Here is a 17,479-nt window from a genome sequence, read left to right on the forward strand (position 1 = left end):
GTACGGCCCTGTTCGAGCCCCGATACAGTGACTTTCAGAGATGTCAGGAAGTGACAAAGAGCAGTTAAATTCTAGCTGATGTTTTTCCTTTCTTAAAGTATGTGTACCTGAACTTTATGCTGCACTGGTGTAAACGCTGAATTTATTTTTATTTGTGTATTCATGAACATAGATCTGGGATTCAGCCTATTTCAGTATCACGCTCCTTAACTAGCAGATTTCTTTTGGGGGTGGGAGTGTGAATGTTTAGCTTCATTAAAAGGGCCAGCTCAATGTTATACAGTGTTCTCATGCAGTTAATTTAAAACAAGCATGAGTCAAAAAGAACCATAATCCTGATAGAGGATAGAAGATGTCTTTGCTTACCAGTTAATATGGTATGTTTCATAGTAACTGTGTAAAACTTTGAAATTAGTTACTTGATGAACTTTTATTTTAAGAGTAATTGTTTGAGTTACAATTCACATACTAAAATCCACCCTCTTAATTGGTACAATTCAGCAGTTTAGTATATTCACAGAACCAGCCCCACTGTCTAATTCCAGAACTTTTGTATCACCCAAAAAGAAATCCATACCCATTAAGCGGTTACTTCCTGTTTCCCCCTTCCATCAGCCCCTTGGCAATCACTAAACTACTTTCCATCTCTGGATTAACCTGTTCTGGACATAGCGTACTGTAATGTATGACCTTTTGTGTCTGGCTTTCACTTAGCATAATGTCTTCAGGGTTCATCCATGTTGAAGCATGTGATAGTACTCCGTTCCTCTTTCTGAGTGAATAATACTCCATCGTGTGCTAACTGCCACACTTCATCCATTCCCTGGTTGACTGACGTTTAGGTTTTCTCCCTCTTTTGGCAATGGTTATGAGTCCTGCTGCTAGGAACAGTCATTACAGATTTTGAATGGCTCTGCATTTTCATTGCTCTTGGAGCAGAATTGCTGTTGTTTTTAACTTTCCCACCAGTAACGTTATGAGAGTCCTGGTTTCTCCACATCCTCGCCAACACTTGTTTTTATCAGTCATTTTTCTTACAGCCATCCTAGTGGGCATGAAGTGATCTCTTATTGGGGCTTTGATTTGCATTTCCCTGATGGCTAACGATGTTACACATCATTTCATGTGCTTATTGGTCCTTTGTGTATCTTTGGAGAAATGTCTATTCACATCCTTTGCCAGTGTTTAAGTTGGGTTGTCTTTTTATTGAATTGTAAGAGCTCTCTATTCTGAATACTAGACCACTATCATATGAATGAATTATTCTCTTCTATTTTCTAGAAAGAATTATTTTAAATTTTGAGATTGTGACTGAAATATTTTCAGATTCATAATGTGGGATCACATTGTGATTTTTCAGTCAGTGTTGTCATAATTAGCTTTTTCTTTTGTGTTTAAGGGATGAAGATGCCCCTGCTAAGATTCCAGATGAAGAAGCTACAAAGCCTGAAGGCTGGTTAGATGATGAGCCCGAATATGTACCTGATCCAGATGCGGAGAAGCCAGAGGATTGGTAAGAGCTTCAGTTAACTTTTTAAATTACCTGCTTTTTTATTGAAGTAAAAGTTAATGATTAAATATAGCCAAGCGTCCAACTTAAGTGTAGAGCTCAACAAATTTAATTATGCGTTTGTCTTTAATGCATCTGTCATGAAAAACCCTTGTTACTGGAAATGCAAGAATAAGATACAACTCTCGTGACACGGTCTGACCCTGGAAGCGTTACTGCGGGATTTCAGGGGAGCCCTGGCATGGCCGTCCTGGTCCTGCATCACAGAGTCTATTTGTAATTTGTTTGTGTCTCCACAGGGATGAAGATATGGATGGGGAATGGGAGGCTCCCCAGATTGCCAACCCTAAGTGTGAGTCGGCCCCTGGGTGTGGTGTCTGGCAGCGACCTATGATTGACAACCCTAATTATAAGGGCAAATGGAAGCCTCCCATGATTGACAATCCTAACTACCAGGTTTGTGCCTCCTGATGGTTGAGTTACCTCATTGATCTGTTTGTTTGGATAGAAGTTTCGTCTGTAGTGAGGCTGTGTGGTTGATCACTGTTTTCAAACAACTGAATTAAAAGCAAACTTCAGGGGCGCCTGGGTGGCTCAGTCGTTGGGCGTCTGCCTTCGGCTCAGGTCATGATCCCGGAGTCCTGGGATCAAGCCTCGCATGGGGCTCCCTGCTCGGCGGGCAGCGTGCTTCTCCCTCTCCCACTCCCCTTGCTTGTGTTCCCTAGCTGTCTCTCTCTTTGTCAAATAAATAAAATCTTTAAAAACAAAACAAAACAAAACTTCAGGGGTGCCTGGGTGGCTCAGTCAGTTGAGAGTCCAACTCCTGATCTCAGCTCAAATCTCAAGAGTCAGGGTGGTGAGTTGAAGCCCCGTGTTAGGCTCCACGCCTGACTAAAAAAAAAAGAAAAACAAACTTCAGAATTGAGAGAGAGCTTATATGGTAGGTGTTGACACCTAGGGACTGGAAAGAGGGGGTTTCGTAATTGCTTTGTAACTTGTGTTTAAAAACAAAAGAAAAATGGAAAGCTTGTTATTTGGGCACCCTGCTGTTGTGTAGTAGGGGTGTTGAAGCCACTGGATCCAAACTGGCGATCGTGGGATGGGGTGGATAGAGCGTGGAGACGGGAGGGGGCTCCCTGACCCCAAGTCCGCCCAGTGCTTCACCTCGGTATCTCAGCTGTGAAAAGACCATACAGATGGTGATGTTATAAAGCTGCAGCTTTGCTACAGACGTAACCCCTCAGACCCTGGTCTCCTCAGTCTCTGTCGTCAAATGATTTGTCATCATTAATTTCCACTTTGTCCCCCTTTATTTTATCTTATTTTTCACAAAATATTTATTTCAGAAAAAAAGAGAGCATGAGTGTGCAGTAGGGAGGAGTAGGAGAGGGAGAGAGAGTGTTAAGCCAACTCCGGGCTGAGCGTGGAGCCTGACATGGGGCTCGATCTCAAGACCCCAAGATCATGACCTGAGCCCAAATCAAGAGTCAGACATTCAACCAACTGAGCCATCCAGGCATCCCTGTTCCCCTTTAAAATGTAAGGTATGGGTGTGTGTCTCTGTGCATATACTAGGTGTATACTTTTCTGTTTGTAAGTGTATTTTTAGCTGTGCATTCAAGCAATAAGATAAATTAAAATTGCCCTTGAATTAAAACCGCCCTTTAGCTGTTCTGTGGATGGCCATTTGGGTGGATTGCCTTCCACCCATTTTTGCTTTCAGAGTCTTTGCTGCAGTGATCACCCTTACGCATGTCTGGGTATGTGTGATAACTATTCCTCTAGCTAGTTATCAAGAAGTACAATTGCTGGTTGAAGGTCACGTACATTTCGAATCACCACTGAGCAAGCCTGTGCTTGTTCAAGGCTATTCGTTGATAAGAGTCTTGTTGGAATGTGCCAGGCAGAGCGAGGTGTTGGTTTGGGTCAAGGTCAGGGTTGAGGTTAGAAATTGAAAGTAGTTGGAGTCCAGACATCTTCATCATTTTCTCCCTGGTACTCAGTTATGTTTTACAAAGTCAACACTACTGTCATTGATCATGCAGAATTGGTCTTAACTCTTATTTGTGTTGTTCATTATCTGAAATGTTTGGGTTTTTTAAAAGATTTTATTTATTTATTTGACAGAGAGAGACACAGTGAGAGAGGGAACACAAGCAGGGGGAGTGGGAGAGAGAGAAGTAGACTCCCTGCAGAGCAGGGAGCCTGATGGGGGCTCGATCCCAGGACCCTGGGATCATGACCTGAGCCGAAGGCAGACGCTTAACAACTGAGCCACCCGGGTGCCCCTATCTGAAATGTTTTTTAAAAATATATTTTTTTTCTCCAGGGAATCTGGAAGCCCCGAAAAATACCAAATCCGGATTTCTTTGAAGATCTGGAACCTTTCAAAATGACTCCTTTTAGTGCTATTGGTTTGGAACTGTGGTCCATGACCTCCGACATTTTTTTTGACAACTTTATTGTTTGCGGGGATCGAAGAGTAGTTGATGACTGGGCCAATGATGGATGGGGACTAAAGAAGGCTGCTGATGGGGCTGCCGAGGTTCGTGCTCACTTGCCTCTTAGGCATTTATGTCTGTTATTGCTGGTGACAAATCGTTCCTTTTGTGGCAGGCAATCTTCTAGGATTTGTCTTTTCCCTTATTTGAGAATATTGGCATAAAATGTGGGGCTGGATGCCTGCTAAAGACAAAATACTGGGTGTTTGGACATGATTTTGTTAGTCTAATGTAATGGCTTTAGATTCCCTATTTGTGTTATGGGTAGGGTTTTTTGTTTTTTGGTTTTTTTTAATTAACGTGCTAAAATATGTTTAACAAAATTTGTCATTTAGGGTATTTTAATGCACTCTTAAATGTTGAATCTTGGTTTACCAGTATATGCAATTTTCACACAATTGGCCACATGGTCGAGCTGTGAGTGGGAGAGCCAGAGATACTGATCAAGAAATTCTTCATTCACTGGCCCTCAGGTTAAGGGGGCCTGTGGCAGGTGATTAAGAAACCTGCGTTGACATCTGTGAAAGGGAAATCGCCTTGATGATGAGAGTGGGGGGGGAAATGGAGACTTTTCCCTTATTTCCTTTTTATATTGTATGAATATCTTGGCTTGAACGCTTTGACAAAGGAGGAGCCTGAGTAGTGCCATGCAGAAATTGAACAGTGCAGCCTGTGTTTGGTGTCAAAACCAAGGACCTGAAGTTTGTCCTGTTCTGTTTTACAGCCAGGTGTAGTGGGGCAGATGATTGAGGCCGCTGAGGAGCGCCCGTGGCTCTGGGTGGTCTACATTTTGACCGTAGCTCTGCCCGTGTTTCTTGTTATCCTCTTCTGCTGCTCTGGAAAGGTAAGAGTTTTTCTGTTTAGTCAATTTATATATAGTATGACTACGATCTTTTGCCTGAAGTTTTCTTGGTAATGACTGGGCCGCATCTGAAACCTTAGTCACTGCTCTCAGTGGCCATTTATTGTGCCCAGGTGGGAGGGGGATTTACAGCCCTTCAGTTTCTAGTAGTAGTTAAGCCTGCTGTATTACTCTTCCCTAATATTTGGCAGCAGCTTTCTGGAAAACCAAAATAAAAAACCCAACAACTTAGATACAAAACCAGCTGTCTGGACCCAAACCAGCTTTTCCTCCTTGTCATAGCTGTTTGTATTCATAGACTTTATAATTCGTCTTTGATTTTTTTTTTTTTCATTATCCATTCTTCCCTCAGCATCCCTACCCTCCCCCCGAAAATGCATGTGGGGTAATCCAGCCTTATTTTAAAGTTTTTCTAATTTAGTCTTTGTTGTATGCAATCCAAAAAGCAGGAAAGAAAATCTTGTTTAGGGTGCTCTGCTTCTATTAAATGAGGATTGTGTTTCACCTTGCCTTCGATGTTTTGTCACCTGATCCCCAAATTTCCTGTGTCAGTCCTCTCCCCCCATCACGCTTCTGTCCACGTGTCTGTGCCGCAGTCATCTTGACTGTTCACGTCTGCGTGTTCCTGCCTTGGCCCTTTGTTCTTACTGCTCCTTCTGCCGTTGACACACACACGTGCTCACTGAAGAGAAAGCTCTCGGGGCAGGAATGGTCTTAGCATTTTTATTTACCGATGCCGGTGTATGGCCTTGTGCCGACCTTTGTTCGCAGGCATGAAATAATTGTGTGACAATGTAGTACGTACAAATGTGAACGAAAGTGTTGGTGCCCTGGGGGAATGTTTCAGAGACAGTCGGGTCCCGTGGAGTATAAGAAGACCGATGCTCCCCAACCGGACGTGAGGGAGGAGGAGGAAGAAAAGGAAGAGGAAAAGGGCAAGGGGGATGAGGACGAGGAGGGCGAGGAAAGACTCGGTAAGTGGACCCCCGCCCGTCTGCTTTACGCCGAGACCCTGAGCTCCTTCAAACTCAAAGCAAGTGGCAACAGTAAAGATTGCCCTAGACTCCAGAGGCGCGTCCTAAGGCTCCTGGTCTCATTATCAAAAACAAGTATGAGGTTTTGCTCAGTGTGTTGTACTTTTGGTCTCTGTCTCAGAAGAGAAGCAGAAAAGTGATGCTGAGGAAGATGGCGGCACTGCCAGTCAGGAGGAGGACGACAGGAAACCTAAAGCAGAGGTAATGGCACAGGGTGTACGTATTCCAGCCCGAGCAGCTTGGGGGAAGATGCATTTAAGCGCAGGGGCTTATTTTCACAGAGTAATTTGCATGGGCTGTGGCAGTGTAAAAAAAAAAAATTTGTAAGTGTAATTTTTAGCAACACAGGTACACATTTCCCTGGATCATTTTCAACTACATCTGAACCTCAGAAGTATTTTTCTGTGCTGCAGATGGTTTTCTGGAATAGGCAGAAGGTTTCGGGGGAAAACCAATAAAATGTTTGCGAAAATGGTAACTTCAGGTTATTATTGAACACGTCTGTCTCCTCTCTCTCCCTGCTGTGCCCTGAAAAAGTATTTCCTTCCTTGGTGGTCTAGTGGTAGGGAGGAGAAAAAAAAATATTTCTTGAACAATGATTTCATTGTATTCTAAAATTTTTGTCCGTGTGGCTTATGGATGTGTTCATTCAACAAATATTTATGGAGTGCCCATCATGGGCTGCACATTGTCAGTGAACAAGACAAAGATACCCTTCCTTTGGGGGGGGCCTAAATTCCATTGGGAGGAAATTGACAATAAGCTGTAGGCGTTACAAGGAAGCAAATGAATAGTATGTTAGGAAGCGATAGGCCGTGAAAAATAAAAGTAGGGCAGGAAAAGGTATTGGAAGTACTGGAGGCGGGATGGGATGGGTTGCAGTGTTAGGGATGGTAGGCCTTGTTGAAGAGGTGACCCTGGGGCAGACCGGAAAGAGATAAAGAACTTTGCCGTAGAGGTGTCCATGGGAAGAATGTCCCTGCGGAGACAACAGCCAGTATGGAGGCCTGAAGTAGTCGTCTAGAAGACCCTGTGGCCAGTAGAGTAGGGGGTGGAGGAAAGGAGGGTGGGGAAGGCTCCAGAGGAGGTGGGGCCTCCCAGGCTGTGGTGTGGGCCTGGCTGCTTCTGGTGAAATGGGCAGCCATTGCAGGCTTTGGGGCACGGGTGTGACAGGATCTGCTTAGGCTGGCTGCCGTGGTTTCTACAGAATCAATGAGGCCAGGCCGGAGGCTGCTGCGATAATGCACGCGGGATCCGGGGGCTCTGAGCAGGGTGATAGGAGAGTGTGAGAACTCACTGGGCTTCTGGGTCCAGATTTGGGTGCATTGGATAAGGACGTATGAGGGAAAGAGAATGATCTACACCTTTCTTGGGGCCCTTTTCAGTCTGCTCCTTCCTGGAAAACCCTCTGCAGTTTCCATTCCGGCTTCTACAACTGCCCCTCCATCGATAAAGGTCAATGCTGTTTCTATTTTCTTTGGCTATATTCTGTCTCAGCTACGATGTAGACTTTCAACTAGATGTGCTTCTTTCAGGCAGGGACTGGTCTCACACACACATTTCATATTCCCCAATCTTCCTCACTCTGTAGAGTAGGAGGAGCCCTGGGCTTACAGTCTTGAGTGTTGTGTGGGGCTCTGCTCGGATCGTCTTCCATCCCCTGAGATCCTAGCTTTCCCAGCCTCAGAACGGGGCCGATGTGCCCACAGGCCAGTAGGTTCGGCTATTCAGGATTCAGCAAGATCACATGGGAAAGCAGGGCAGCTGGTCCTTTTTAAAGCAAATGTTGATGGGTTAGATTGAGGAAAGTGGATGTTTACAGAAAACCATACAGACTAAATTAGAGCACACAGAACCCTGCCACCTCTGAGATAGCCGTTGTTTCTGGTGCATTTTCTTCTAATCATTTTTCTTCTCTTCTTTGGTCCTCAGATGGGTTACCCTCAGCCTGGCTGATGTTGAAAGCTTGGTGAAGTTTTAACTTGTTTAAAGCATGCTAATTATAGCGAATTTCTTATTTTTTCAACCAACAGGAGGATGAAATTTTGAACAGATCACCAAGAAACAGAAAGCCGCGAAGAGAGTGAAACAATCTTAAGAACTTGATCTGTGATTTCCTCTCCCTCCCCTTCCCCTGCAAGCGTGGTCCTAGGAGAGGGCCTGGCACACCTTAGGTTGAAACTCAGAAAACCTCCAGACGTCACCATCGACAGGCTCCAGTCGAACACTAGCCCGTGTAATTGTAAACATCTAAGCAGTCAGTAATTGCAGTTGTGACATAAAGGACCCTGTTTCTGTAGAAAGCAAGCATATAACATTAATGGTTGTGAAATGTAACATGAAGCAACTAACTCGTATTTTTGTTTTTGTTTTTAAACATCCTTGTTTTTTAAAATAGAGTAATAGAACTTTGCCAGTCTTTAAAATCTTGGCTTAATTTAATATATTAATCTGTCCATACAGAAATAACACCAACCTTTAGAAATGTTAGGGGGATGAATTGCAGTTTTTATAACCAAATTTTGTTTTTTAAGTTTGGTATTACAAAACATTCAAGTGTTCTCTGTCCCTTAAAATGGATAATCATGTTGAAAGTACAGTCGCTACGTGGTTATAATCTTGTTTCGCTTGCTTCCATCACCCAGTTCCTCTTAAGGAAACTGAGGAGATGGACTGGATGGAAGCCCAAATTTATAGAAAGGTTCTGTTTCAGTTGTATTAAAAATAGACATACAGAAAGAAGAAACTTTTCCTCTTGATGTTGGTTAGACCATACCGTGCGTGTGTTCTGTAGCCCTTGGAACAGCTGCATTCCCAGACAGTCAGTGGAGGAGGTGACATAAGGTGGCACTTGGGCAATCATGCTTCCCCAACTGGGAGAGTCTGGGCTCCAGCCTTCCGGAGGAGGTGGCTGTTTAAGGAATGCTCCCAAGGCACGGGAGCTCCCAAGTAGATGCAGATGTTTTCATCACTTCTTCCACTGTGTTGACACTGTTTCCTTCCCTGTTGCCCCAGATCCCCGGCTTTCTCCTCTGCTATGCATTTTCTTCACAGCGCAGCTTGCAGTCCGTCGCTGAAAATGATTATAAGCTCCGCATAGTGTTAAGCTTTATTGTGATTAAGTGTATGTTTCTTCTTCCTTTTTTAAGCAGACCCACACCTTTCCAGGGTCAAAGTACAGGATAGAATACTGTCTTTCATTTTTATCCATTTCTTTTACTCTGTGTAAAGACTTGAGAAGTCTGAGCCAGAGGTGAGCCAATTCAGAATTGACTGTAATTGAACATAGGCGAAAAGTATTTATGGGAGGAGTGACATACAGCATGAATTTTCTGATTTTTTTTTTTTTTTAGCTGCTAAACTTTTTAAGTCTTCATTTGCAGTTCATGTAACCTTTGTGTCTTAAATTACATGATAAAGCAGTCCTGTTGAAAAATTTTTTTGTTTGGGTATGTGGTTTGTAGAATTCTTTAAAAAGTGATCTGACATTTGTTTTTTTTTCATGTGGAATGCAGATGGGTGCTATCAGAGCCTCTCCCCCATCACTATAGTGTAATATCATTATTACACCACACTGAAATGTATTCAGAATTGTTTTAGCTTTATTCTTTCTTCAGAGGTGTTTCAAATGTACCGGTGATACTGTTTCTTGCACTGAATATATAAACACTCCAAAGTGTTTATATTGGGGAGATTTGGGGAGGAAGTATATTCGTAAAAGATGAAGGCTGTATCTGTTTATTTTGTTTATCTTCAATTTTTTACTGGTTCACTGAAATTCTTATGAGGGTGGGATGAATTTTTCTTGCTGTTCAGTGCTTTATCCTTTTCATCTGTTGTTCTGTGGTCACAGTGACCTTAGCTATGTAGCAGACTTTCCCAAATGTATTGAGTGCAAATAAACAGTTACTTAGCAAGACCTGAAAATATGTCTGCAGGTTTCTCCTTGAAGCAAATGTGTGGGATTATTGCATTTCCAGAAACCTGCCTTCACTGACCGTTGGCGTTACATCTCGTGTCTCACTTGACAGTTCCTTCCAGCCCAGCTGTGGAATGACAAGTATAAACTAGAGTGTTCCTTTGCCCTTCCAGGATTATTTAGCAAAGTTTGTAAAAAAAAAAACCAAAAAACAAAAAAGTCTTTTCTTGGTTCTCTTTTTCGCTGTTTGTTGAAGGTGCACTCTTAGATTAAATGTCTGACACATCAGTGAATGACCAGCAGTGTTTAGCTCTTCAAATGCACTTACATTATAGTTTTACGTGCCGGCTGGCTGTCACAGTGTTGTAAAATGCCCACTCCATCAGATGTGTTTCTCGATTTCTCTTATCCACAAAATACTCTCCATTTTTCTCAAATTGTCTCATCACTAAATGGTATTACATTAAAGCCCTGTGTTAAGTGTCTGCTTTTGACTGAACTTCTTCATGGTAACTTTCAGTTCAAGTGTTTTACTGCAGAAAACATGAATGGTTGAGTATTACTTCATGTCCTCATGTGGATTTGATCCAGTCAATTCAGTGTAGATTCTGCCGCCTTTTTCTGCTGGACTGGGGGTCAGCAGTTTCTGTTGTATAATAGGGATAGCAGCTCAGAAGGGGGGGGGAGGCAGTAATTTGTAGATAATTTTTTTTAAGATTTTATTTATTTATTTGACAGAGCACAAGCAGGGGGAGCAGCAGAGGGAGAGGGAGAAGCAAGCAAGGAGCCAGACATGGGGCTCCATCCCAGGACCCTGGGATCATGACCTGAGCAGAAGGCAGACGCTTAACTGAGCCACTCAGGCCACCCCGTCTTTAAAAAAAAAAAAAAAAAAGTTTTATGATAATATTCTTTAAGATGTATGGGAGCCATTGAACTTTTAAATTTTTATTAGAGAATGTTCAGAATCAGACTCCCATCTTTTACATATTCTTAAGTATTTCAAGGATGTTTTTGAAAGTTAGACCAAAACTTCTTAAATATGTGCTATAGGCTTTTGGATTGCTTACTGGAAGAGAAGTACACAGAGCGTAGTACTCCACTATTATCTCCCCTATTAGAAAATAACTTAATTCTAATGTAAAATACATATGTTTGAAGACTTGGAAAAAAAAAAACTATTGATGTGGCCTTCATGAGCTCTAGACACTTTTGCCTTGGGCCACTTGTATTTATTTTTTACTGCATTTGTATAAAAATAATACTTGAATAACTCATTTTTTTTCCCTTCTGATTTTAAAATATTTTTGTGGGCCCTAGTAAAATGTTAATGTAATAAATGTTTGAGCTGTTGGTGGTCCTGGCACCTCCTGTTTAACTTTTTAACAATTAGGGTGCCCATGACTGTTTCTCGTATCTCTTGGGCCAAAGTAAGCTAAAGGTTACCTAGTTTCAGCACTGAGTCACTGCTCCTGTTTTTCCCCCAGTCTCCCACCCCCTATGCCTACTGGTTGTAATACTAAACGTAATTGTCTCTGGTTGGGTTTTGTTGTGTGACTCAGTTTAAGCTAAGCCACCATCCTTAAATGGCAGGCCAGGCTCCCTGTTTTTTTGGCTAAAACCTCATCCTTTATAGTTCTGGTCCCCACTAACGGAACTAGACTCTTCTTCACACCCTCTTCACATCTGCTGGGGCTTTGTTTTTAAGTACTTATGAAACTTGTTGAAACTTTTACATTAAGTGGAAACTGAGCCCAGTGATTCAGAATGGTGCAAGAGGAAGCCTCTTCCAGTCTTCCAGCTCACTCGTGGACAATTCCGACCAATTAGGAGGCCGGATGTAAGGAATGCGGTCGAAAAACAGCTGACACTGAAAAAGCGTGACTACTTTGGAGTTTATGAAAACAACTCAAAAAGGCTGCAGGGGGAGAAAATGGTGAAGCGCCGTAGTGCCAGGCGGCCGTCTGGGTCGGGCAGTTAAACGCTCCGCGGCGCGGACTGCCCCTTCCCTCCGCGGGCGCGGAAGGGCCTACCGGCGAGGGGTGGCCTTTGGGACCGGCTCCTGTCGGTCATACTTGGCCCAGTGCCCTGCACTGAGGCCCGCCCAGGGACTTCCCTCCGCCCCTCACTTGAGAGTTCCTTTTAAACTCCGCTCGGGAGCCCCCGCGCGCCTCCTGCGTGCTCGCCCCCGCCCCTCGGGCGGCCCGCTCTTCTTGCTCTGATTGGCCGCAGTGCCTGCTCATCATCCGTGACGCCGGGGTCGCCCGCCGGGGCCCCGCCCTCTTCCGAGAGCCCTGAAAACAATTTTAAGATGGCGGCGGCGGCGGCGCGGAAAACAATGGGGCCGGGGCGGCGGGGACAGGCCGAGGCCTGAGGTGGGCAGCGAGCGCCGGCCCGAGTCGGGCCGAGCGGGGCCCGAGGAAGAGCCGCCGCTGCGCGCGAGCCCGCTCCGCAGCCCGCGGGGCCATGGCGCGGCCGTGAGGCGGCCGGGCCGCCGGCGGGGAGCGGAGCCCGCAGTGCCAGTCGGCCCCGAGAGGCCCGCCCCGGGCCCGGCCCGTGCAGCCCGCGGCCCATGGTGCTGCCCACCTGCCCCATGGCGGAGTTCGCGCTGCCGCGGCACAGCGCGGTCATGGAGCGCCTCCGCCGGCGCATCGAGCTGTGCCGGCGCCACCACAGCACCTGCGAGGCCCGCTACGAGGCCGTGTCGCCTGAGCGCCTGGAGCTCGAGCGCCAGCACACCTTCGCCCTGCACCAGCGCTGCATCCAGGCCAAAGCCAAGCGCGCCGGCAAGCACCGGCAGCCGCCCGCCCCGGCCCCGGCCGCCGCCCCGGCCCCGGCCCCGGCGCCCGCCGCCGCCCCGGCGTCCGCAGCGCCGGCCTCGGCCCCGCGCCTGGACGCCGCCGACGGCCCCGAGCACGGCCGCCCCGTCGCGGTGAGTAGGGCGTGGGGAGCAGCCCCCTGTCCGCGAGACGCTGCTCCTGACGCCGCCCGGCCGCCTTGAGGCTTCCCCGGTGCCCGCAACTCCTCGGGTCTGGCTCGGGGCGGGGGCGGGGGAGGGAGGCTGACATGGCAGGGACTGAGCGGTTGTCATCTGCGGGAAATGGCACTGTGGCATTTACTTTGGGAGAACATAACTGTGAGGACCTTACTTACGTTAAGGCCCCGGCTGGGGAGGCTGGGGAGGCTGGGGAACGGTAGCTGAAAGGTAGTTCTTCCAGGTTTGATTCCAGGTTTTTCATAACTTTTTTGGGGAACAGACTGGCATAGAGTTACCTCTGATAGTGGCCTCATTTGTTCTGCGAATATTTATAAGGTCCTTGCTCTTTGAAGAGTCCGGGCTTACATATGGAAATAAGTCGATCCGCAGTTGTCCAAATTAAACTGTTCTGAACGGAAAAATCCAAAGATCTTGAGAAATCGTAGTAAAAGGCATAATACTGCTCATTGAGTTGCAGAGAAAGTGTTGCTTGTTTAGGCAGCCCAGAAATGTGTGAACTTGTGATTCCAGCAATATTGTTGACGATTCCCGTTTTAAATTTTTAAGCCTCTTTAAAATCTCTGATGATGTTAGAGAATTTGTCGGTTAGCGGTTTACTTCCCTGGAACTGATTTATAGAAGGAAGATAATAAGATTTGTTGTTGTTGTTGTTGTTGTTGTTTTCATGGTGATTTAAGGTTTAAAACAAGTGTTACCAGTCTAGTTTGTTCTGTGTGTTTTTTTAAATTTGTGCCTTTATTACCTCTCACCTAGGCTATTGCTGTACGCTTCCCTAACTAATCTTCAGTCTTTCTTGGTCTCAAATGCTCTGCCCCCACAGGTCCTGTGCTCTGGTTGAATTCTTTTCCTCATTCTCTCCTACACTGGGCTGCTGGACATTTCATTACTAATCGTATGGGCTAGTCCAGCCTTCTGAACCTCACTTTTTCCATCCGTGAACTGTGAAGGTCGTTTAGCTGCTTATCCTCCAAGGTTCTTATAAGACTCCAATGAGTGCGGATGTGAAAATATTTCATAAGGACCCTTCTCTCCTTTCAGAATCCTGCCATCATCCTTCAGCTTGGCTTCCTCTTCTTTAAAGCTGGTTTCTGACCACCCTAGCCCACAATCAGAGTCTTCTTTGTGAAAACGTTTAGAAAAGGTATGGTCTGTGCTGTTTATTTTTAGCACATAGTGGTACTGCTTTAAGTCATGGCTTGCCAACTAGACTGTAAGCCCTGGGAGGCAAGGAGGAGTTTGGCTCAGTCCTGTGTACATCGTAGGCCCTCAGCACATGTTTGTTGAGTAATTGATATTAAACTCTGTAGTACTTACTCAGTCATCTATCCTCTTCCGCACTAACCTTGAAAGTAAAATGGCTTAATTTCATGAGCCACCTTTACTTACAACTCTTGTTTTAAGGAAAGCCTTTAAGAGTAGTGGGTGGTCATGCCAATTTAAGTAAACAATGAAAGCTCATAAATCCTAGTTTTATACTCAGATAGTTGCCTTGAATACCCTGTAGAAGGTATTATGAGTAGTGATTCAGTTTGTTTAAAGAGAGTAAGAGCTTAGACCCTCTATGTTATTTTTAGTCCTGATTTACTGGAAAGAAATGAGGCACGCTGTTTGAAGAGAAATTAATTCTGAGTGTGTTAGAACTTGAATCTGGCTTATCTGTCATTCCTTTGGGTGTTAGAGCCTGATCAGATGAGCCATGTTATGTTGATGTCTTATCACATTAAACTTTGACCCATGGATTTCATGAGTTTAAACTTCAGAGTGGAAGTGCTCTTCCGCCTCCCTCCTAGGAAGGGGGACCCTTTTCACTTCAGTCTACAACTGATTCTGGCTGAGCTCTTTGGCCTTGGAATGGGGTCGTAGTAACAGATCAGTGTTAACTAAGAAAACAGTGGTGTTTTCCATTTTAATGGCTTACTTAGTTCAGAGAGGAGAGCGTCCTTGCCTGGATAGGACTTTGACTTGGAGAGGGAGCACAGCTTTGCACAGAGAAATGGAGAGAAGGTGCCTCTTAGTCACTGTTATTTTGGACAGTTCTATATATGTACTTGATCTAATTAATATCCCTTACATAGGGAATATTATTAGTACTTTTTCCCCCCCCAAATTTGCTGTTTCATCAGCAAACCATTTGTAAAACTGAAAAGGGATCAGATTTACAATAGAGTTCACCTTCAGATTTTTTCCTTTCTCGGGAGGTCCCACCACCAGCAGTTTTAACCTCTATCTGCTTATTCTGTTGAAGATGGGTAAGAAACAGTGCCTCAGACTTTTTTCTATTCTAATTGTCAAGGAATGACCTTATTGGGTTTTTTTAATATTGTATGTGTATTGAAAACCAGATCGTTTGTTGTTGTTGTTGTTTTTTTAAGATTTATTTATTTGAGAGAGAGAAAGCAAGCAGGGGGAAGGACAGAGGAAGAGGGAGAGAGAGAATTCCCAAGCAGACTCTGCCAGCTGCAGAGCCCAGGGCAGGGTCTGATACCAGGACCCTGAGATCATGACCTGAGCTGAAATCGAGTCAGACGCTCAACTGACTGAATGAACCACCCAGGTGCCCCCAGGATTGTTTTCTAATGACAGTTAAGATTGACTTCTTTTGGGATGCCTGGGTGGCTCAGTCGGTTAAGCACCTGCCTTTGGCTCAGGTCATGATCCCCGGGTCCTGGGATCGAGTCCCGCATCGGGCTCCCTGCTCAGCGGGGATCCATTTTCTCCCTCTGCCTGCCGCTCCCCCTGCTTGTGCTCTCTCTCTCTCTGATAAATAAATAAATAAAATCTTAAAAAAGATTGACTTTTTGTTAGGAATGCAAGATTATAGAGAATTACCCAACCACTTTATACAAGCATTCATTCTGTCATGAAAGTAGTCTTATGCAATAGCTTGAGCCTTTTCTTTTAGTAAAATGCCATAAAGGTTTATGCCTCATCCCTTTATCCACCATTGTTATGCTTTTGCTCCTTATTCCTTTAGTAGCTGTGAAAGCCTATGGAGAAATATGACAGTTGCCTGCCAACCATTCGTGGAAGTTGCATTCCCTGCTTAGTTTAAGTGTGAAAACTTTCCCTTTCTCTCTCTCTCTTTTTAATTTTTTATTTGTACATAATTTAAAACTTAGAGAAAAGCTACACAAATAGTACAAAGAACATCTGTACATCCTTCACTTAGGTTCTGCCCATATCACCATTGTGTCCCATTTGCTTTATCATTTGTCCACACGCTCTTTCTCTCCTGTCCACATCCAGCCAGCCATCTCTCTCTCTCATAAAACCTTTGTCCTCTGAACTACATGAGAGCACTACTTGCAAACCTCGCAGCTCTCTACTTGCAGACACCCCAGTGTGTGCCTTCTAAGAGTTAAGAAACTTGTACAGCATTTTAATAATGATTTTGTGGACCAAACAGTGTTAGAATTATGCAGATAACAAATTACTTCCAGGGAGTAGATATTTCTGAACGTAAAACAGATATTGTGCTGTAATCATGTGGGATAGTTTTAGAGAAAAGATGACTAATGTGGCTTTAGGATCCCATTTCTTCCTGTGACATCCGGGACCTTGTCCTGGCACTCTTTCCTTTTTTTTTCTTTAGTATCCCCTTTCCCACCGGGCCCTTCCCTTCAGCTTGAAAACATAGGCAGTTATTCTCCTTTCTTTTGTCTTTTCTCACCCTCAAAATAGTATTCCATCTTTTTCCTTCCCTTTGCCCTTTCCCCTTGAACTTCCCATTTACTCATGAGCCCATTGTAATCTGCCTTTTCCCTCTTCTACTCTTCCGAAGTTGCCCGTTTAAAGGGCACCAAAGATGGAATTGCCAAATTCAGTGGCTTCTTAGTCATCATTCTTTCTGACTTCCTCCTTCTCAAGGCTCTTCTCTTAGCTTCTACTCTCTTCTGATTCTCTTTCCAGCTTTCTGTTTTTTTTTCCTCAGTCTTTGTATTTCTATTGCACAGCTGTGTTGAGGGCTACAAAGCCTGTGGAAATACTGGGGAAAGGATGGATGCCTCTTAGGTGAAGTTTGGAAGGCTTTAAAGACTTTTAAACGAGGTCTTAAGATTTTGCCAGATGCTTTGCCTAAAAGGTGTTCCATGGAACGTTAACTTCACAGAATATTAAAAGAGTTGTAGAGTTGGAAAAACAAATTTAAACAGTTTCCTTTATTAGGAGTTTTCCAGACCTTTAAATACAACTAATATGCATGGGGAGAGGACACCTAATAGGATTTTGATCCCTTTGGGAAACTAAGCAAAAGCACAAAATTATGACAGTTAGTTCTTTGAGTTTGGGGTTTCAAGTGCCAAAAGCTAGAAAGGTAGGAGTCATATCCTAAAAAGCCATATATTTGATACTCGGTGTTTAGACTAAGTAATTTTGCAACACTGTGAACCCCATCAACACATTTTTATGTTGACATCTAAAACTTCAGCCCAGGGGCGCCTGGGTGGCTCAGTCGTTAAGCGTCTGCCTTAGGCTCAGGTCATGATCCCGAGGTCCTGGGATCGAGCCCCGCATCGGGCTCCCTGCTCCATGGGAAGCCTGCTTCTCCCTCTCCCACTCCCCCTGCTTGTGTTCCCTCTCTCACTGTGTCTCCCTCTCTCTCTGTCAAATGAATGAATAAAATCTTTAAAAATAAATAAATAAATAAAAATAAAACT

General features: G+C 44.6%; 2 protein-coding genes across 2 annotated transcripts in view; both read left to right on the forward strand.

The window, feature by feature from the left end:
* CANX (calnexin) overlaps positions 1-10,311 on the forward strand; it is a 33,260-nt gene extending 22,949 nt beyond the window's left edge. Inside the window, exons 9-15 of the mRNA XM_025862619.2 lie at positions 1,400-1,513; positions 1,810-1,966; positions 3,840-4,055; positions 4,736-4,855; positions 5,721-5,847; positions 6,029-6,108; positions 7,941-10,311. Coding sequence (XP_025718404.1) covers positions 1,400-1,513; positions 1,810-1,966; positions 3,840-4,055; positions 4,736-4,855; positions 5,721-5,847; positions 6,029-6,108; positions 7,941-7,994 — 868 coding nt within the window. The 3' untranslated portion in view covers positions 7,995-10,311. The remainder of the gene's footprint in view (positions 1-1,399; positions 1,514-1,809; positions 1,967-3,839; positions 4,056-4,735; positions 4,856-5,720; positions 5,848-6,028; positions 6,109-7,940) is intronic.
* Positions 10,312-12,124: 1,813 nt separating this feature from the next.
* Positions 12,125-17,479, forward strand: part of MAML1 (mastermind like transcriptional coactivator 1) — a 36,538-nt gene continuing 31,183 nt past the window's right edge. Inside the window, exon 1 of the mRNA XM_025862628.2 lies at positions 12,125-12,758. Within this exon, the coding sequence (XP_025718413.1) occupies positions 12,399-12,758 (360 nt within the window). The 5' untranslated portion in view covers positions 12,125-12,398. The remainder of the gene's footprint in view (positions 12,759-17,479) is intronic.

Source organism: Callorhinus ursinus, unplaced genomic scaffold, assembly GCF_003265705.2.
Source record: "Callorhinus ursinus isolate GAN/ISIS: 27379988/994484 unplaced genomic scaffold, GSC_fseal_2.0 scaffold81, whole genome shotgun sequence".
Classification (NCBI taxonomy): Eukaryota; Metazoa; Chordata; class Mammalia; order Carnivora; family Otariidae; genus Callorhinus; species Callorhinus ursinus.